The sequence below is a fragment of the Psammomys obesus genome, unplaced genomic scaffold (genome assembly GCF_907164565.1).
Source record: "Psammomys obesus unplaced genomic scaffold, mPsaObe1.curated_primary_1811, whole genome shotgun sequence".
NCBI classification, from domain to species: Eukaryota; Metazoa; Chordata; class Mammalia; order Rodentia; family Muridae; genus Psammomys; species Psammomys obesus.
Window position 1 is genome coordinate 42512482 of NW_026585504.1, and position 21744 is coordinate 42534225.

Consider the following 21744-nt stretch of genomic DNA (forward strand, 5'->3'; position numbering starts at 1 on the left):
TAAAACATACATGTAAAATTTAATCCTCTAAAAAACTTAGGACTATAGTAGATCCATTTTTAGATGAGTAAGTTTCAGCCCAGTAACTGTCCTAAAGTCTTAAGAGTGAAAATTAAGAGTGATGACTTGAACTCAGGTTTGCCAAGAAAACCACTGCTGCAAAGATTACAGCAGAGTGCAATTCAAAAACTATATAGGGTGGGGAATACTTAAAGGGGAATTTTCAGCGTCACAAATAGTTGAGGACAACCAGGCAGTGTGTTAAAAGGGCTGTGGGTGGTGGAACACACTTGTAATCATAGTACTTGGGAGGTAAAGGCAGGGGTTACCAATAGTTAAAGGGCCAACCTCAGCTATAAAGAAGGTTCTAGGCCAGCCTGGATCATGAGTCACTGGAGAAGGAATACAAATAAATAAATAGATAGATAAATAAATAAATAAAAAGTAAGGTTCTCCTAAAGAATACCAAAAGGCCAAAAAAAATAAAACAGAACTCTATTGGGTAATGGCTGAGTTTGTAAGCTGCTTAAGGACTTGCATTCAGACCCAGTGTACCCATGTTTTGGCTGAGTACGAGGCACTCCTCTTTAACCAAGTGCTGGGGTGAAGCAGAGTGGTTCAAGACAGATAGACTGGGGGAGGGGCTCACTGCTGAGGTCATCTAAGGTTCGGGTTCACTTGAGACAGTCTGACTCAAAAACAGATAAACAAGTTAGGTGGTGCAGCCCTAGCAGCACACAAACTTGTGTGTCTGAGTGTGTGGATGAACACAGACAGGGACACACCGACACACACAAGGGACTTGGCATAGCAGTAAATAAAGGAACCAAAAACACATAATTTAGTTACTTAAAGTTTGTACACAGCAAACCCTTAAAAAGTTTTTTTTGTTATCTGTTTTGTGTAAGCCGGGACTGGAGCCCAGAACCTTGCATCTGCTAAGCAAAAACTCTTATCACTGATATACAACCCCAATCCCAGAAAAACTTCAATTACTTTTTATGAGAAATAATAAATTTAGCAACACTTAACCATGCCACTGATAAGCCAGGTACAAACTCAATTTTAACTTAATGAAAGACATTTCAGAGAAGAGGTAAAAGAACAACAAAAATCTATACCTGTTGCCTTGACGGCTGTGGGTCTGGTGGTCATGACTGGTTTGGGAGGGTTCTGAACAACCTTGGGAACCTCCACCACCACTTCCTGTTCATCTGTATTTGAAATAAACAAAAGGAAACTGCAGTCAGTTGGTGGGCCAGGGACAACACGAAAGGCAAAAATCAAAACTTCACCTTTCAGGCCTGGATTTCAACAGTGTGTATCACTGATGCAAACTGGGAGTCGGGTTGGGGGGGGGTGTGAAAAACAAGCTGATCTAGAATCTTCCATTCAGTGACATCGACAGTAAGAATGTGAACACTATGAAAACAGCATCCGCAATACTGAACGATTAGTATGCATAAATAAACCTGCAGGTTTCCACACATTCTGTACGTCCTATTAACGTGATCGCTTAACACATAATATGATCCTGCTCCTCCGCCATGTATCCCACACAGCAACTGATAACTCTTAGGCCATGTACAGTTCCAGGAAATCCCACAGGTTCTGTCACTCTCCCATAAGCCTGGGGATACCGATACTTTGTCCGGCATAAAGAAAAAAAAAAGGGGAGGGGGGGAGGTGTTCACTTCTAAAGAGCGGCTGCTTCGGTTTCCACAAAAGCGAAACCAAGTGGGTGACACGTACAGATTCAACCGTCGCAGGGCTCGCACGTGGAAATTGCCCTCCACCTTCCGCGTAATTAGGATCGCAGGGGTCATCGGGGAGACACACGGGGGCCCCAGGCCTCGGGGGATTGCACAGGTTCCCGGGGGAACTCCCTGCACCCGCAATGGCGCCTCAGAAGAGTCCGGGCCGGGCCTTCCGCCGCCCAGAGCCCACGGCCCACCACGTCCCGAGGGCCCCAGGTCGCAGGCGGCCGAGGCGCCCCTCGCCCGCCAGGGTTACCTGCCCTCACCGGGGGCCTAGGCCGCACGCCCCGTGCCCCGGTTCCGGACGCCCCCAACAGAGGCAGGGCCCCGCGCGCCCTGCCCTACCTTCTGAAGGCGAGTCCTCCGGGGCAGCGCTGGCAGGCACCGCGGGCGACGTCGCGGCCGCCGGGGCTGGCTGGCTAGCCGCCGCCGCCGTCGAGTCGGCCTCGGGATCCGGATCGGGGTCGGGATCCCGGCCCGGGGTGCTGCTCCGAGGGCCCGGCGGGGAGAGCTGCAGGATCGGCCTCCGGCCGGGTACCGCCCGGGACTTCTTCCCCATCACGAGCCCGAGCGCGAGCGGCGAGCCTCGGCGGGGTAGCGGGGCGGGCGTACGGCGCCGCGGTGCGTCATCAATATTCATGAGCCGCGGCGCCGCCTCCGGAGGACGGGCGCCCGTAACCGGCGCGCTGCGCCTGCGCATGCGCCCTCAGCCCCGGCGGCCTGGCGGACGCTCCGCCCCATGCACGGAAGGGTGGGCTTTGTTCGCCGCTGTTTTGGCTTGAGAAGGGGCCCGTAGCCAATAGCAAAGGGAAAAGACCGGACGTCGAGCCAATCGTGCGGAAGAGGCCGCGTCTTGTGCGATTTCCTCTAGGAGGCTGGGCGTCGGCCATGCGCTGTTAGCCAGATCTTGTCTTTCGTGCTTTGTCCGCCATCTTGTGTTTGCCGTTTAGGAAGATAGAGATACGTTGCACCGTTCTGCAAGGTTCCGTCGATTATTGTGGCTTCGTTTGGGTACGGTATTAAGCAGCAGGGACGATGCTAGGTGTTTATACCTCGGCAGGCTCTTAAAAGGCAAATACGGTGTGATTGGTAGGGAAAATGACGGAACCTTGAAAACGGCCAAACTGTTGGTATGGGATACAAAAGCTTTCCCTCGTCCTGCTTTGTCTTCCGTAAGCACTGCTTACTGCCCTACCTTCAAACCCTCCACTTGTTAGCTAGACGAAAGGCCTTGAAGAGACTGCGACGTTGAGCTCTTCAAATGCTGTCTTCCTTGCTTGCAGAAGTGACCTCCCGGTCCCTAGAGGGAGGTGACATCCTGAGATAGTAATGTTCTCCCCAGAGATAGTTGCCATGTAAGATAATGCTGCTTTTCTCCAGGACCCAATATTACCAACCATCCCTGTTTGTTTCTAGACCTATAACTAATGAAAGCAAGCCTGTAACGAGAGAAATGTACTTCTGGAGAGATACTGAAGTGTTGTGATAGTCCTAGCAGAACTAGTTGTCATGGTTCATATTTATAATCTCAGCGGAGAGCAAGGCTGAAGGATTACTATAAGTGAGTCCAGCCAGGTGTGCATAATGCCATAGCATACAGAGTGAGATCTTGTCTCAAAGACAACAATGATAATAACAGTAAATTAATGATAGTACAAGCAGGAATGTGGGGAAGATGTATGGGAATAAGAGAACAATAGTCTGGGCAGGTGGACCTCTGAGTTCCACTATAACCAGGGCTGCATAGTGAGAGCCTGTCTCAAAAACAACAAAATCAGAGCTAGAGGGATGGCTCAGTGGTTAAGAACATTGGCTGACCTCCCAGAGGGACCTTCAATTCTCAGTACCCACATGGTGGCTCACAGCTGTAACTCCAGTGCCAGGGGATCTGTTGCCTTCTTCCAGCACCAAATATGCATGCGGTGACATGCATATATGCATTCAAAACATGTACACACAAAATAAAAATTAAAAAGAAGTCTACTTACATCAGCAAAGTTGAGAAGCCATAACTTTCATCAGTATTTTGAAAAATACGATAGATTTTCAAAAGCCCCAGCATCAAGGAAGAGCTTGATTGTGGGCCAGACATTACAGGGGACATGCAGTGACTCACTTGGAAAGGTAAAAAAGAAAAATGCATCCTGATGTAGGAGGGGTCAAATGGAGACACTCAACAAAAGCATAATAGAAAAAAATGTGGTAATAGCACAGACTGTGGTCAGAAGATTGAGTCCACAGAGGCTTATGGAGTCAGCCTAGATCTGCACCGATTACGGCATTCCCACAAGTGCACTAGGAAGCCTAAATGTTTGATCTGTATAAGTGGAATCATGAGAGAATTGTGGACCCTCTATTAATAATTAGGCCTTTGTCCTTTCTGAAGACAGCCTTCGACTCAACTTCCCATCCATTTCATCCTAAATTTCATCCTTTACTCTAGTTGCAGTAACTACTGCATCACATGGCAAACATTGTTCCCCCAAAGCAGAGTGTAGACGAGGCCTTCCTGAGCATTGAGTGACTTTGCTCCTAACTGTCAAGCTCCTCTTGGCACTTGGCAGTACAGTAGTGTAGGTACCCATCTTCCTCTCTAAGTTTAAGAAATAGCTGGTGGAATACATCTGTATTCCACAAATACATCTGTAAAGCCACAAAAGCTAATTTGGTTCATACCCAAAAACACTAAAAATACCTAGCACTTACTGTTTGCTGTGTGACTGTGTATTAATATCTAATCACTTTGAATGTAGAATTGTATTTGATTTTCGTAACTTTACATGGTAAATATCTCAATTTTGGGTTTACTCACTAATTGGTTGTTGAATGCAAAATCCCCAAGAACAGGAACTTGATTTCTTTTTTCTTTTTTTTTTAAACTCATTGTTTCCCATGTCTGTCAAGCATACTTTCTGGAACATGAGAGGCATTCAGCAAATGTCATAAAACGCACAAATTTGAATAGATGAATGAATGAACATACGCAAACTTGAAATAAATTAGATTATTGTTTTCCTTTTCTTACCTATGAATGACGAATCTGTATTGAGAGGGCTGGAGAGATGGCTCAGTGGTTAAGATCTGCTCTTCCAAAGGTCCTGAGTTCAATTCCCAGCAACCACATGGTGGCTCACAACCATCTATAATGAGATCTGGTACCCTCTTTTGGCCTGTAGGCATACATGCAGGTAGAACACTGTAAACACAATAAATAAATCTTAAAAAAAAAAAAAAAATCTGCATTGAAATGCCCTGAGATTTGTACTCCTAAGAGTTGTAGAAAAAAAGAAAATGATTATTAGCCATTTTGAATTTATTAGCACTTTTCTTGGGAAATTAGCAATTTTCTTGGGAAGAGTGCCAGTAAAATATAACTGTGTGGCAGAATTCTTATAGAAATGCATTACATTGGAAACAGAAAAGGTGTGTCCCTGGAGTTCAAGGTCAGCCTAGTCTGCATAGCAAGCTCTAGGCCAGCCAGTGAGACCCTATTTAAAAAGTTTTAACAAAGTGTGTGTGTGTGTCTGTGTGTCTGTGTGTGTGTCTGTGTGTGTGTAGACATGCATGCCACAGTGAGCGTGTGGCGGTCGGAGAACTTGGAGAAGCAGTTCTCCTTTCTTACTGCATAGTGCCATGACTGAGTTCATGTCAGTAGGCTTGGCAGCAGGCACCTTTACCTGTCGTTTGAGTCGTTCGCACTAACCCTGTTGTCAATGAAAAGAAAAACATGGATGTGGGCACACATGCGTCCTGGTGCACATGTGGAGGTCAGAGAGCAACTTGCAGAGGTCTTTTCTTTCCCTCCAAACTCAGGACTGGGGTGACGATTGATTTTCACCCCCTTACCCATTCCCTTTCTATTTTTAGCTTTTTGAGAAACTTGACTGATTTCCTTTTCTACCCTCATCAATGTGTTGTTAGCACTTGTTCTCCACCCCCCCCCCTTTGGAGGGGGGATGTTGATACAGGGTTTCTCTGTGTAGCCTTGGCTGTCCTTTGTAGACCAGGCTGGCCTTGAACTCACAGATATCTGCCTGCCTCCCAGAGTGCTGGTACTGATTTCAGGCAAGTGCCACTGCACCCTGCTGGCACTTGTTTTCTTTATGCTAGTCATTCTAAATAGAATCTGAAGTATTTTTGTGTTTCTTTGATGGATAAGAATAACCACTTTCAAAATATTTATTGGCAATTTGAGGACTGTCTTGCTCAGTTCATTAGCCCATTTTTTTTTATTAAGTGTGGTTTTCTTTTTCTTTTTTTGAATATTTATTTATTTTATGTATATGAACACTGTTTCATGCACAGCAGAAGAGGGAATCAGATTCCATTACAGATGGTTGAAAGCCACCATGTGGTTGCTGGGAATTGAACTCAGGACCTCTGGAAGAGCAGCCAGTGCTCTTAACCTCTGAGCCATCTCTCCAGCCCTTCATTAGCCCATTTATTGATTGGGGGTATTTATTCTGTACATTAGCCCCCTGAAGCGTAGTTGGCAAAGACGCCCCATTCTGTAGGCTGTTTCTTTTCTCTGTTGATAATTTCCTTTGTTGCACAGCTCTTTTACTTCATGTGATCACATTTGTCAATTCTTATGTTTATTTCTTATATAATTGGTAACTTTTCAGATAGTTCTTGCTTATGCAACTGTTCACATAGCTAGGAAATGGAATCATTTTAAATGTCCACCACATGAATGGATTAAATAAATGTACACAATGGAATTTTATTCAGCTCCCAAGAAAAGCCAAACCATGATGGTGGAGGAAAGTTGACGGGGCCGGGAATTATTAGAGTGATATAACCCAATCTCAGAAAAATGACGCATTTCTGTGGATCAGGTAGGCCATGCAACTAGGGAGCCGGCCAGAGCAAGAGTGGGGCTGAGGACCGTGCTGTGGGCCTGCAGGCCCTGGTATGCTTAGCCTTGTGACCCCCGCCTCTGCTACCCTTGAGGTAGTCACAGCCTGGTGGCCGGGTTTCAGGTTATAACTTTCTGTTTCCTCATAAGGGCATCCAGCTAGCACCCGGAATTCCTCTTCATGCAAATGAAGCATTCCCAGCATCTCAACCCCAGCCAATGATGTGCGTTCACCCCGAAGACCCCAACCCACCTCCCCAAGGTTTATATAGCCCTTATTCCCCCCAAGAAAGGAGCGCTGTTGCACGGAAACCGTCTTGGAGATGGCTGTTTCTCCCCGAGCTTACCCGCCCTTATAACCTCCTTACCCAGGTTAGAGTCTTTCCTCCCAGTAGGAAGGTATGCAGCAGTGTCTGGGTGCCCGAGGGCGAAGCCACTGCGGAATGGCACATTTCGTCTCTTACACAGATCCCAGACAGTAGTTTATATCAATGTGTGTGAGTGTGCGTGTGCGCGTGTTCATGACACTAGAAAGGAGACCATGAAAGGAGACAAAAGAGGTCTTAATGTGAGGGTAGGATGAGGTTAGTAGAATGAAAGCAGAAAGGGGTTACTAAGGGGAGAAGGGAGTCAGTGGTGTTGGGGAGAGGTGCTGGGAAGGAAAGAGGATCAACAAAATGTATGGAAATAGATCTCATTACTCAGTATGCTAATTCAAAAAATTAAAAACATTTGACAAGTGCAAGTTTTTAATACGGTTTGAATAAAAACATGGTCTCTATTTCTACTTTTCAGCACACGTACGTGTGTGTATGTGTGTGTGTACAAGTGCCCTTGGAGTCCAGAGGCATCATATTCTATATAGGCAGTTGTTAGTTCTGGGTGCTAGGAATCAAATTAAGGTCCAAGAGCAGTATGTGCTTTTTTGTTGGTTTGGTTTGTGATGTTTTGTTTTGTTTTTGTTTTTTCTTTTTGCCCTGGCTGTCCTGGAACTCACTTTGTAGATCAGGCTGGCCTCAAACTCACAGAGATCTGCCTGCCTCTGCGTCCTGAGTGCTGGGATTAAAGACGTGTGCCACCATGCTCAGCTGCAGTTCTTAACCATTAACTGAAGGTTCTTAACTACTGACCCACCTCTCATCCATGTATTGTCTTCAAACAAACATTTTCAAATACATTTAGTCATACTCATTTGGTAGGTGGTCTTACTACTTGGTAATTTTGGACCCATTTAAAAGCAATGCCTTTAGGGACTTCACTGCAGCGTTGGACAAGCCACAGAAGAGCCAATTCAGTAAGGTAGGGTTAAGTTTCATGGCTCAAAGTGGGTACACTTGGGTACAACTGCATCCTGGCCACTTGGAACTGGCACTAGACTCACAGATGTAGGGGTCAGATTGCATGAGCACCTGCACTTGACTGGCTATAAACGTGCTATCCCCGTGCTTGCTTTCCGTAATTCACTAGAGCCGCTCGTGCGGGGCTCAGGGAAGTCCTATACCTATCACTACAGTGTTGTTATAAGGGCAGTAAACAGGGTGAGATGGAGGAAACGGTGAGGGAGAGGGGGAGCATGGCTTCCCCTCAGCCTCCTTCCGTAGTCGGAGTGTGTGGGTCTCCAGCCTACCATGTAAGAAGCTCCATCTTGATTTTTCTTTTTTTAAGGGTCTTAATTTCAAAGGCATGATTGTTCAAATTGCTGGCCACAAGGCTGGACTCAGGCCCCAGCTCTCATTCCTCTCAGGAAGTTGGGCAGGCTCAAAGTTCCAACCCTCTAATCTTGTGGTTGTTTTCTGGTGAGTAGCTCCGTTTTCAAAGCTAGTTAGCAACTTAGCAAGACTCAACCTATTAAACAAATTCCCACAGCTCAGGAAATTCCGAAGGGTTTTGAAGTTCTATGCCAGGAACCAAGGACAAAGGTCAGATTATTTATAATACCACATGTTTTATGGAAGTTCATTTAAACTATGAAGCCTGGTTTATTGAAAGAAATACCTATATTCAGTTCATAGGTCATTTGAACAATAAATTGGCTTTTTACTTACAGAGTTCTGAGTAGACACAATGACAAGTCTCTAATTTTTGGGGGTGTGCGGAGAACCCAGTAATACAGGAGCATCTGTGGTTTTAGGTAATAGGATTGGGAATGACAGAGTAAAGGAAACTTTAGAAGTTTCTATGATGGGGCTGGAGAGATGGCTCAGTGGTTAAAAGCTCTTGCCTCACAGGGCCCAAGTTTGGTCTCCAGCACACACATTAGTGGCTCACCACCATCTGTAACTCCAGTTCCAGGGGTTCTGATGCCCTGTTCTGACCCCATGGTCACCAGGGACACACATGGTAAATATACGTATGTTCAGATCAAACACTCATAAATGTAAAACCAGAAACACTTATAATGTAATCTATGTGCTAATGGAAAATGTATCAGAATGAAGTAAGCTAGCTTGATTTTCTTATTTATGCTGTTAATGGATAAACTTTTCTTACTATTTGCTATTTAAATATAAATTCCATATTCATCTGAAAGGAGTGTTTGTGTTTGCAAATAGCCTGAGAACTACTTGGGAGATCCTACGATCCTACTAATCTACTGGATGTCAAACACTCCCCCCCCAAGTAACACCAAGGACAGTTCCTGAGTTTGATACCTAGGGCCCACATGGTAGAAGAGAACCAACTAACTCTTGCAATTTTTTCTCTCATATCTACACATGGGACACACAACGCACAAAAGTAATTTTTAAAAAGTGAAAAACAGTTTGCACCCGGTAATGGTGGTGGTGCATGCCTTTAGTCCCAGAACTCAGGAGGCAGAGACAGGTGGATCTCTTCAGTTTGAGGCCAGCCTGGTCTACAGAGCTAGTTCCATGACAGCCAAGGCTACACAGACCTTGTCTTGGAGAAACCAAAAATGAAACAAAACAAAAGCAATTTGCTTGTTGAGGTTAGCTACTCAGGTCACTATGCTTGGCAGAAAGCACCTTTTCCCACTGAGGCACCTTACTGGGCCCATCTCTGTTGCTAAAAGCTAGTATCTGCTCCTCTCAACACAACACATAGATTTGTCTATGGGTCTGCGGATGCGTGTATGTGCCTGTGGAGACCAGATACTAACCTCGTGTCTCAGGTCTCAATTCCAGGAACTGTCCTTGGGTCAAGATCTCTCCTGGTCTTACCAAGTAGGCTCTCCTCACTGACTAGCACCCCAGGGATCCTTGTCTCTGCCCTCTAGCATGGGGATGACAAGCATACATGACCATGCTCAGCTTTTTAAAACCTGGGTTTTGGGGGACTGGACTCAGGTCCTCCAGCTGGCACTTTAGTGACAGGGCTCTCTCCAGCCGTAGATGAGGTGTTACTTGACTCTGTGCTCTCAAATAGCCAAACAAGGTCTTCAAGCTGGGGCTGGAGCTTGGGATGCAGCTCGGTTGGTAGAGTGCTTGGCTTAGTATACACAGACACCTGGGGTAGATCCCAACACTGTACAAACTAGGTGGTGCTTTATAACCATGCTAGTACTTTAGAGGCAGAGGCAAGGCAATCAGAAATTCAAGACCATCTTTGGCTATAGACCAGCCTGGGAAGCACAAACCCCTATGTTGGGGGAAATGGAAAGAAAAGGATTGTTAAGGTACATTTGTTGTAATTTTTCGAAGTTTAGAAGACAGCATAGCCAGGACTTCTAGAAAAGAGACAAGGCCTAGTACTGACCTGGTGACAACTGACCCAAGGGTTTTTGTTTGTGTGTTTGAGACAAGGTCTCTCTACATAGCCCTGGCTGTCCTGGAACTCACTGTGTAGACCAGGCTGGCCTCAGACTCACAGAGCTCCTCCTGCCTCTGCCTCCCTATTGCTATGATTGAAGGTGTTTACCACTTCACCTGGCAGACCCCAAGGGTTCTTAAGCAGTTAGAATTAGTTAGAAGGGCTGGCAGAGGGAAGGAAGTACTGAAATAGCTTTGTAGCTGGGCGTGGTGGCGCACACCTGTGATCCCGGCACTCTGATAGGCAGAGGCAGGCAGATCTCTGAGTAGATTTCCTGGTCTACAAAGTGAGTCTCCAGGACAGCCAAGGCTACACAGAGAAACAAACCCTGTCTTAAAAAACAAAACAAAACAAAACACACACACACACACACACACACACACACACACTTTGTAAAGCAAATTTTGCAGTATTACAATACTGACAGTAATATATTCAGCAAAAAATTATCAATATGAAAGCAGTGACACTATCTTTCTCCTTCTCCCTTTGTGGTATTGGGGATCAAGCAGGGCTGGCACCAGCCCTGCCAAACCCAGTGTTAACATAAAGGACACTGCCACAGCCACTGCAGTTCCATTTGCTGGGGCCGAGGGCCTGGGTCTGCTAAGTAAATGTTCTAGCACTGAGCTATACTCCCAGCCCAGCAAACCCTTTAACAAAAATCCCCAAATCACTTTTTCCCCTCTAGACAGGGTTTATGTAGCCCCAGAACTCTCTCTGAAGACCAGGCTGGCCTCCCAAGTGCTGGGATTAAAGGTGTGCACCACCACTGCCTGGCAAACAAAACAAAATAAAAACCAAAACAACAAAAACCCACTACTTTTTTATTATTTTTAATTATATGTTCATGTGTGTACTTGATTGCAGGTGTCAGTAGAGTTCACATGAGGGTGTAAGATACCCTGGTGCTGGTGTTACAGATGTTTCTGAGCTGCCTGACATAGAATTCAAACTTGGGTCCTTTAGAAGAATTAACTACTGAGCCATTTCTCTAGACACTCAGGGGACTCTTAAACAATACTTTGTGACAGAAAAATCACAAGAGTAGGAAAAAAACAAGAAATGGTCATACTCGTATGGACTAATAAAATATCACAGGGCACAATAAACACACGGACACAAAATGAAAGTGAAGTTCGAGTACAATCCCCTTCTGCTCTGGCTGGAATCGAAGTGAGGCAGGTAGAAGTCAATGGAAGGAAAAGCCGGACTGGCTTTGACCTGGGCATCACCAGGAACCCAAAGCTCTTGTACAGGAATAGATGGTCCGTGCTAAGTGAACTCTCGGCAGTGGAAGGCACTGCTTAGATCCAGAACCACCTGAAGGGATCCTGCTGCAGCACCAGGATCCTCCTACTTGTTGCTCTTCAGATATGGCTGCAACAGGGCTGGTCATTTTTCAGACTGTGATGATGATTGTGGTTGAATATGTGTACAGAGACAGGCCAGTACCTTTCTTGTTATAGCGGAAAACCACAAGTTTAGAAACTTGGGAGGTGAAGCCAATCTCTAATACTTCATATTAAAGCTCTGTAGGTAAGAACTGAAACACAAATAAGCTATTGACAGCACAAATTCTAAAGACTTATGAAAAACCCCAAAGTCAAAGGGCATTCATTCAAACAAACAGAATAGAGACTGTTTCCTTGAAAGAGAAATCTTAATATACAAATAAAATCAAAGAGTATTTTTATTATTTTTCACCTTTCCCAAAGTTTGTATGCATGAATGTTTCTGATTCTGACCAGTAAAAGTCTATTTTGGTCTAATATATTATCAGACTAACTGTATGATCAAGTCCAGCTTGATTGTTATAAATCACATAAATTAATACATTTTGAAAAAAAAATGTTGCTTTTATAGATGATGGATATTAATTTTTTCTGATGTTTACTCAAATTTAGCCTTTGAGCCAGACTCAAATATATTTTCCTTAAAAAGCTAGCCATAATTTATCCTTAATCTAGGCAAATTACTTAATACTTTATTGAAGGTCATATGAAAAACCACAATAAATAATGACGAGTATGCAAAACCACTATCCTTTGTTTGCAATACAGAAAATAACATTAGTTTTGGACCAAAATAATCCCACTGAAATACAGAAAATGATAGGGAAAATCAAAAGCTATGCTGTGACTGTTTGGTGGTGGGCTATAACAAAGCAGCAAGCACTAGCTGCTATGGAAAGTGACGAAGAGTTTGCAGATAAAGGATGTCTTCGGTAGTTTAAAAAATATAAACTCTGAAAAAGCTCGAGAATCATATACAAAAGCAGCTGTTAGAGACGAAGTTCGAAAACCAGAAACCATGTTAGCACCACCAGCAAGCACAGGCCATCCTGACTTTTGTTCTCTTCTGCTGTGCCGAATTCAAGCGCCATACACATCGTTTACAGTTCCACGACTGGCCTTGAGCACAGGGTTTCTGTAGAGCAGTCCGAAGCCCTAAGAGGCACCAAGGTTATAAAGGCTGAGCAGGTATGCAGATCACAAGTCTCGACGGTACAATAAATCCCGTGTTGCCTTGTCAACTTTTTGCTGGTAGTCTTCTAGTTTGTCAAGAATTTTCTGGGATAGCTGTAAGGGAAAAAAGTCATTCTATAGCACAGTGCAGACCAAACCACTCTGATTACCTGTTAGGGATGTTAGCTGCTCTGCTTCACTTATTTAACACTCAGCGTACAAGTCTGCTCTGTGCTCTACAGACAGAACTGGTCCTTCTTTGTCATATGTAATCATCATTCCTGTCTTTGTAATAAATATCTCTGAATATTTGTGCGCTTGTGGACTCAAACTCTTAGACACACTAGGCTGTGCTGCCGAGCAGCATCAACTCAGCTACACCACTGTGCATGTTTGTGTATGGCTCCATGTGTGTGCACGTATGCATTCATTTATGACACAAGGTCTCACTGTGAGTCCTCCTGTTCTAGTCTTCCAAGGGCTAGCAACCAGTTTTTATTTGTTTTGTTTTGAGACAAGATCTCAGTACATAGCCCTGGCTGGCCTGGAGTTCACGATGTAGACTAAGCTAGCCTTAGTCTAATCCCCTTGGGATTAAAATTGTGCACCACAATGCCTCATGACAATGTGACCTCAAACTCATGATCCTGTTTCTTCTTTACTATATACTACCACTGTATTCTACTGCCAAAGGTCATACCAACAATTTTCCCCTTTTTCGAGACAGGGTTTCTCTATGTATTCCTGGCTGTCCTGAAATCACTGTGTAGACCATGCTGGCCTCGAACTCAAGCTGTCTGCCCCTGCCTCCTAAATGCTGGGATTAAAGGTGTGCACCACCATCGCCCAGCTCCAGAATACAAGTATATTAAATGAATTACGACCTCTTTTTCCAGAATGAGACATATTTGATTCAACTAGTTCATTAGCTCCTTAGTGAAATACAGGACTAATATTTATTGTATTTATCTTAAGTTGATAGATCCAATGGATAATAACTAACTTTCAGGGTTACCTTGTCTTCTTCCTGCTTAAAAGCAGTTTATGTTTGGGTGTGGTGACACTTACTTAGAGCTGAGAACTTGGGAAGCTTAGGCTAGAAAATGACGAGGTTGAGAGCAGCTACAGTGTATACATCTATCACAAGTAGCATGGAAAACAAAAGAGGAGTTTGACAAAACAAACAAACAAAAAATAAGGAGCTCCTATCCTGAATCATCTTTCACTCATTTTACTAAGATGTCACCTCCTGTGATGCCCAGGCTGACCCTGAACACCTAAGATCAAGGGATTTAATTTCGTTTTTTTTTTTTTTTTTCTTTAGAACAATGATTACTTTTATTATAGTTTACATTTTTAAGTAAGCTTATAGGAAAATATAGGGAAGGAAGGAGGTTGTTTTTCATTTTTTTCTTTCTTTTTGGTTTGGTTTTTTGAGACAGGGTTTCTTTGTGTAGCCTTGGCTGTCCTGGACTCACTTTGTAGACCAGGCTGGCCTCAAACCTACAGGGGTCCCTTTACTTATGCCTCCCTGAGTGCTACGATTAAAAGGTGTGCCACTGTGCATGGCTGGAAGGAAGGAGACCTTTGTTGTATTTCCATAGATGTTTTCAAGGGGATTGATTTCTTGCCTCAGCCTGAGTAGCTAGGACTACAGGTTTGTGCTACTGTAATAAGCAGCTTACAACCCCATTTTGTGAGTCCTAGTTCATAGGGTTAGGAGACACTTTAGAAAACAAAAAGTCATCTTTATAATGATTGAGCAAGCAAATACTATTTTGTTTATTTACTTTTAGGGTAAGTAGTAGCTAGTATGGGTTCCCGAACAAACTGTTGTGTACAGAGGTCACTCAGGATACCGAAAATGTATCCCACTGTGTTTCAACACTATTCATCCTGTGGCGTCTGCCCTGATAAACACCTTTTAAAGACTGTAGGTCCTATCTCTGTGTAATTGAATATACACAATTCCTTCTTAAGACTTTTGGACATGGTTGCTTAGACCTTTTATTTATAGAGCGATGGAGGTGTAGCACATTATGGCCAATAAAGGACTTGTCCCCCCATCCTCCCTGAGAAGCAGTAATCACAGCCTAGGGTGTGCCTGACAGTAGAAGAGACTCGCTGAAGACAACTCGAGGGTTTACTTACTACAATGTTGTGACTGTTGGCACTGTTTTCTCCTAGAGCCTGGAGAAGCTGATCAATAGAGGAGTATGGAAGCCATACCATTGGAGCTGTTGCAGACAGTGGGAACTGAAAGAAAATGTCCATTATTAAAATGATGCAATTTCTTCCAGGTAGTTGCTTTTGAAGGACTCTATACATGAAACACTTTAAACCTCACTCCCTGCCACCACTAAGAAATTGTGTGGTGCTCAAGAGATGGTAAGGGTACTTGCCACCAAGCCTAAGTTACTGAATTCCTAGGCCACAGGATAGAAAGAAAGAAATGTATCCAAGTTGTTCTCTCAACTACATGTGCACCGTGGCACACATATCCGTACAATTAGTAAATATGTTTTTTTAAAAAAGGAATTATGTGTACATAAACATACACACACCTGTATTCTTCCCTTTTCTTTCAATTGGGTTAAATATGTTAACACTTTACATCATCACTCATCTGGTCTACATAGCTAGAGTTTTAGGACAACCAGAGCTACCTAACAGAGAACCTATCTGACAAAAAGTCAAAAAGGAAGAGTGCAAGTGATTCTTCCAGAGGACCCCAATTTGATTCCCAGCATCTGTCTCAGACAGTTCACAACTGCCTGTGACTGCAGCTCCAGAGGACCCGATACCTTTAGCCTGCTGAGGCACTCACAGGCATGTCAAGCACATACATAATTAAAAATAAATCTTAAAAAAGGTAACTAGAGACCCATACTGTAGCAATATCTCACTGTGAACTAAACATACTTAATAAATAGGCTTAGTAAAGACCAATTGCACGTGAATATATGCAATCTTTAGATGCTTCCTTAGTGCGGAAGTACACAGTCAAAGTAAACATTCATATGTATCTACCTCAATCCCAAAGTACTGGTGTCCTTTCCCTAATACGGCGTCTACATATTCAGAGACCAAATCCACAGCTTCTTCTAAAAGGTCATAGTTTAGGTACAGACGCAGCAGCTCAGCAGCATCAACTTTCTGTAAAAAGCAGCACTTATAAGCATCAATTTGAAATAGAAGTTAACAGTGCTTCCTTCTAGAATGTTTTAGAAATTATCCAAGAAACCAAATGCATAAACATCTATTGCACTACAAACATGTTGATTGTTTCTGCAGTATCAGGTTTTCCTATTAACCATCTCAATACAGTTGTTAATGGCTGGGCATGGCATCACACACTTTTAATCCCAGTACTTGGGAGACAGAGGCAGGCAGATCTCTGTGAGTTCAAGGCCAGCCTGGTCTACAGAGTGAGTTCCAGGACAACCAGGGCTGTTACACAGAGAAACCCTGCCATGTGTGTGTGTGTGTGTTTGTGTGTGTGTGTATGTGTGTATAGGGTTGTTAATGTGCGTGAGCATGTGTGAGCACTTGTTTATTCATCTGTTCCTCAGGATAAGATCTGTAAATTCCCAAGAGCCCAGTTACCTCCAGGCACACTGCAAAGTTCTGTCTGTTAAATGGCTTCTCTCGTCTGTTTTGTGATCTAAGACATGTCCCTATTTCAATTTTACCTTAGTATTGTCAACATGTCTTCCCAGAAATGCTGAGCACTAAAGTGATAGGATATATACATTAATTCTCAGAAATAATGAAAGTACTACCAGCTTTAAATTTGTTTGTAGCTCAAGGTGATAAAAAGATGCACAGTCTCATCTTAGAACAGTAAGTATGCTTTACTGTAGTACATGAGGATGCTGTGCAACCCCTTCACCCCACCCCAAGAGGGCCTCTTTGTGTAGCCCTGGCTGTCCTGAAATTCACTCTGTAGACCAGGTTGGCCTCAACTCAAGAGATCTGCCTATCTCTGCCTCCTGAGTGCTGGGATTTAAAGGCATGTGCCACTACCAACTGGATTCTCTGATCTCTATCACAGTGAGGATGCTGTATTCAGTGGATATTCTATTACAGTGACAATGCTGCCCTCAATGGATACTCTATTACAGTGACAATGCTGTATTCTTTTACAGTGAGTAAGATGCCCTCAATGGATATTCCATTACAGCAAGGAAGGATGTATACTCAATGGACACTTTATTACAGTGAGGATGCTTTCTCTGCTTTGATGTAATCTCAATTTTACTTTTCCCAGTCTAGCTATTTTTCTCCACTTTCTCCTCTGTTTTTGAGACAGGGCTTTATGTAGTTCAGGCTTCCCTTGAACTTCTGACCCTACCAGTTTATGCAGTACTAGGGATGGAGCTGAGTTTCCTACATGCTAGGCCGGCACTCTGCTGGGGGAGGAACTGCTTTTTTTTTTTTTTTTTTTTTTTTTTGAGACAGGGTCTTGCTATGTAACCCAGGATGGCCTTGAACTCATAGTAGTTCTTCCATAGTAGTTCTGTAATTACAAATTCCTAACACCACATGGCTTTGTGTGTATGTGTGTGTGGGGGGGGTCGAGAGAGGGTTTCTCTGTGTAGCTCTGGCTGTTGGATCTTGATCTGTAAACAGAGATCCACATGCCTCTGCCTCCCTAGTATTGGCATTAAAGGTATGTGCCACCATGCCTGGCTTAGGCCTTTTTATTTTTTTTTTTATGAGATAAAGAGAGGGAGAGAGAGAGAGAGACCAATTTTACTACTAGTAATAACTTTTAGATTCTCTTTCCTTATCCCACTGAAAGTGCTTCAGATAATATCTTCAAACTCAAGTACACATCTAAACCAAATCACAAGTGCTTGCCTCAGCAGCATATATACAAAACCTGGGATGCTGAAGAGAAGATTGGCATGGTTCCTATACAAGAACATCACATAAATCCATGCAGCATTCTATATATTGAAACAATAACAAAAACTTGGCTTGGTGTTGCACACTTTCAATCCCCATACTTGGAGGGGAGGTTAGCAGATCTTTGAGTTCAAACCCAGTCTGGTTTACATAGCTTTTTAACCTAGTTACAGTGAGTTCTAGGCCACACATGGCTACAGTGGGACCCTGTGTCAAAAATATAAATAAATAAATACATGAATGAATGAATAAAGAATAAAAGCTTGTCAAAGTAGAGTTAAGGTTCTTTGCCCCAGGTAATCTGACTTTATAGTCTGACACGAGAGACCCAGAAATCTACATTAAAGAAGCTACCATTCAAACCATTTTGCTATAGATGATTTTGTTTAGTCCAGATGTGGAATTGTATGTTGAAGGTTTGGTCCCCAATGTGGTAGTACTGGGAGAGGAAGGAACCTCGAGAAATGGGACCTAGTGAGGGATGTTTAGCTCAAGGATGGTATCTGTCTTCTCTGAAGAGATTAAGACAGTTTTCAGGAGAGTGAGCTGTTATGACAATGGAGGCTGAATTGCCCTCTGGCTTCCTGATGATATGACCACATTATGCTTCCATGCATTCCCACCAAAATATAATCTGCTATGATACAATGCAGCACAGAGGGTTCTGACTGGAGGCCAAAACAATGGACCATGTATTCTTTGACGTTTATCTTATACAACCGTGAGCAAAATAAACCCCTTTCTCTAACATTCTACCCATGGCTGGGTTTTCAAGCTGTGATAGTAGACACTGTGCCATAAATAATGCTCACTATTCTAACTATAAGCTCACTGTTCAGTGAACACAGGAAGTAGATATTAATCTCACTACTAGCCCATGAAACTTTAATCTAAAGTTCTAGCACTCAATTGTTAGAATGCTTCTTAAAGTCCCAGTATTATGTTAAACTGTTTTAGTCCTGTCGGTGATGACTGAGAACCAAAGCATATAAGTCAGTCAATTCTCCCTTGCCAAGCTGCCCCTAACTTTGACAGTGTCTCATTTAGCCCAGGCTGGCTCTGAACTCACTATGTAGCAATGGCTGGCTCTGAAAATCCTCCTGATCTTCTTGCCACCACCTCCAATACTGCCACCACAACTGGCTTGTAAATCAGTGTATTTTCTCAAATTATTACCCCAATTCAATACTACATACCTTGTAACTGTTTATAAGCCAATTAGGTAGAGGGACTCCATGAGACAACAACTTGTTAATCACACAATGATGATACAAATTATTCTGGACTCTGTATCTTTCCAAGTAAGTTGACAATAGCCTCCATGCTTCATCTGTAGCACTTGAAAAAAGTAAAAAGGACAAAGGAGTTCATATTCCTTTTTTTATTAGTTAATAAATTAGACACAGGGCCTTACTCTGTAGGCCAGGCTGATCTTTTTGTTTGTTTGTCTGTTTTTATTGAGACAGGGTTTCTCTGAGTAATTGCCCTGGTTGTCCTCAAACTCACAAGGATCTGCCTGCCTCTCTTTGTCTCCCAAGTGCTGGGATTTAAGGGGTGTGCCACGATGCCTGGCAACCAGGCTGATCATAAGAACTTCTTGTCTGCCTCCTCAGTGCTGTGATCATAGGTGGAAGCAGACATATTGAAGTAAAGTTTATATTTTTTTCATTCTTTCATTCATTCATTCGATGTGTGTGTATTCATATGCCATAACATCCATGTGCAAGTTACAGAACACTTTTGGGAACTGACTCTCTTTTCTACCATGTGGGTACCAGGGAATCAAATTAGCAGCTCTTAACTGCTGAGTCATCTCTCTAGTTAACAACTGAATTGGTAATTACAGCTAAATGGTAAGTAGAAATTATATGAACTAAGAAAAAATCTTAAAAGAAATCAAATGAGTTAAGATTTATTTTTCTCCTCCTAGACACATAAAATTTAACTCCTTTGTTTTAGGAGTTTAAAGAAAAAAGGAATTGACTCACATCACTGGTTTCGGTCCTAAAACTGACCAAGCAATAGATCCATGTAGAAAACAATTAAAACCTTTCCTTGTATATGCATATTTTGTCTGCATGTATGTATACATGCACTATGTGCATTCCTGGTACCCATGGAGGCCAGAAGAGGGTGTTGGATCCTCCTGGAACTGTGGTTATGAGCCACCGCAGATGTTGCAAACCAAATCTGGTCTTCTGCAAGGCCAAGTACTTTTAACTGCTGAGCTACCTGATCTCTGCTGGCAAGCCTGGGACCTACATAGTGGAAGAGAGAACTGACTTCTGAAAGTTGTCCTCTGACCTGCACATATTCCCTGAGCCAGACATGTCACTCTCCAAATAAATGCAATAATAAAATAAAATAAAAACAAGTCCAAAACTTGTAATAGACAGTGTGAGATGGCTCACTGGGTAAAGGATGCTTGCTGAGTGAGTTTAGAGACCTGAGTCAGGCTGTGGAACCCAAATAAAGGCAGAAAGAAAAAACTGACTCCATAAGCTTCTTCTCGAACCCCACACATAACATTTCTGTCTGTTTCCCACAAATAATAAAAACAAAGAGTAAAAAAGCTGTGATCTGAAAATGGTCCCTCTAAGTTCATGTGTGAGAAACATTTTTGGAACAAGATTTATTTTCATTTATGTGTATACATGTATGTTATGTGTGTACATGTGTCACTCAGATCCCCATAGTTACAGGTGGTTGTGAGCAGGCCAGCATGGGTGCTGGGAACTACTTTAACCATCTCTCCAGCCTCTGTGAACATAATCCCCAATGTAATAGTTTTGAGAAGAGTGGTTTAGTAAGAGGGTCCTGTCTCATGAACAGATCAGTGTCCTCACTGAAGACACAGGTTAGTCATGATGGATGAACTTGGTGTAAAGGAGAAACTGCTCCTTTCCCATCTACCACCTTCTGCTATAGAACGACAGCAAAAAGGTCCTTGTAGATGGTGGAATCTTAATGCTGGACTCCTAGCTTCTAGAACATGAGGCAAATAAAGTTCTAACTGTTCATAAATTATGTAAGCTCACATATGCTGTAGCATCAGTAGAGAAGAGATTTAAGCAAAAACTTTCAGATTCTAAAATACTATCATTTTAAATGCTAAGCTGCCTAATGCATTACAAATGCATTTCAGAAAAGGTAATTTACTAAAGAAACTGAGTATATGCATACTACCTTGAGACCTTGGTCACAGTAAACACATATGTCAGAATAAAGTAGACAGTGGAGGTTAGTACACAGCAGACTGCTGAAGAGTAACCTGTAAAGAGGACACTATGATGCTAGCCATTAGTCTCAGCTTAATGGAAGGAGTGGAGAAAGCAAAAATGTGCACCAAGCAATAAAGACTTTTGTCTTTAAGAGTATCTTGCAAAAAATGTTTTTTAGATCTATTAAAAAAATTTTTTTATGTGTTTTGCCTTCATGTGTATCTGTGTACCACATGCATGCATGTAGTACCTAGAAGATGGGGTTGGATCCCTTGGAACTGGAGTTACAGACAATTGTGAGCAACCATGTGGGTGCCTGAAATTGAACCCAGGTCCTCAGGAAGTGCTCTAAAGCACTGAGTCATCTCTTTGGCCCCCTGGTTGTGGCTTTTTTTGTTTGTTTGTTTGTTTTTCTTTTGAGAAATGGTCTTGCTATGTTGCCCAGGCTGGCCTTAATTTTATGGATGTGATATTCTTGCCTCAGGCTTGATAGTAGCTGTGACTATAGGTTATTTAACACCACACCAAGCTAAGAGTCTACTCTGAGGAAGAGGATGTGGAGAAGGAGATATCACATAGACAATACATCACGGTCACCCTAATTATAAACCTCCAGTTTCTATTTAAATTTTCTGAGACATGGTCTCCCAATTACATAGCTCTGGCTGTCTTGGAACTTGGCCATATAGGCCAGGCTGGCTTTGAATTCATAGAGCTCCACCTGCCTCTGCCTCCTAAATGCTGGGATTAAAAACATGCTC

At 43.0% G+C, this 21744-nt stretch overlaps 2 protein-coding genes across 3 annotated transcripts in view; both read right to left on the reverse strand.

Annotated features, from left to right (window-relative positions):
• The window catches only part of Fnbp4 (formin binding protein 4), a 31428-nt gene extending 29064 nt beyond the window's left edge, over positions 1 to 2364 (reverse strand). Inside the window, exons 1-2 of the mRNA XM_055601165.1 lie at positions 2103 to 2364; positions 1122 to 1214 (exon numbers count right to left, since the gene is read on the reverse strand). Of these exons, the coding sequence (XP_055457140.1) occupies positions 1122 to 1214; positions 2103 to 2316 (307 nt within the window). The 5' untranslated portion in view covers positions 2317 to 2364. The remainder of the gene's footprint in view (positions 1 to 1121; positions 1215 to 2102) is intronic.
• Positions 2365 to 11245: 8881 nt separating this feature from the next.
• The window catches only part of Nup160 (nucleoporin 160), a 55277-nt gene continuing 44778 nt past the window's right edge, over positions 11246 to 21744 (reverse strand). For both annotated transcript variants that reach the window (XM_055601187.1, XM_055601179.1), the window contains 4 exons: positions 18959 to 19100; positions 15882 to 16007; positions 15003 to 15107; positions 11246 to 12965 (listed from right to left, as the gene is read on the reverse strand). In XM_055601187.1, coding sequence (XP_055457162.1) covers positions 12876 to 12965; positions 15003 to 15107; positions 15882 to 16007; positions 18959 to 19100 — 463 coding nt within the window. In that variant the 3' untranslated portion in view covers positions 11246 to 12875. The remainder of the gene's footprint in view (positions 12966 to 15002; positions 15108 to 15881; positions 16008 to 18958; positions 19101 to 21744) is intronic.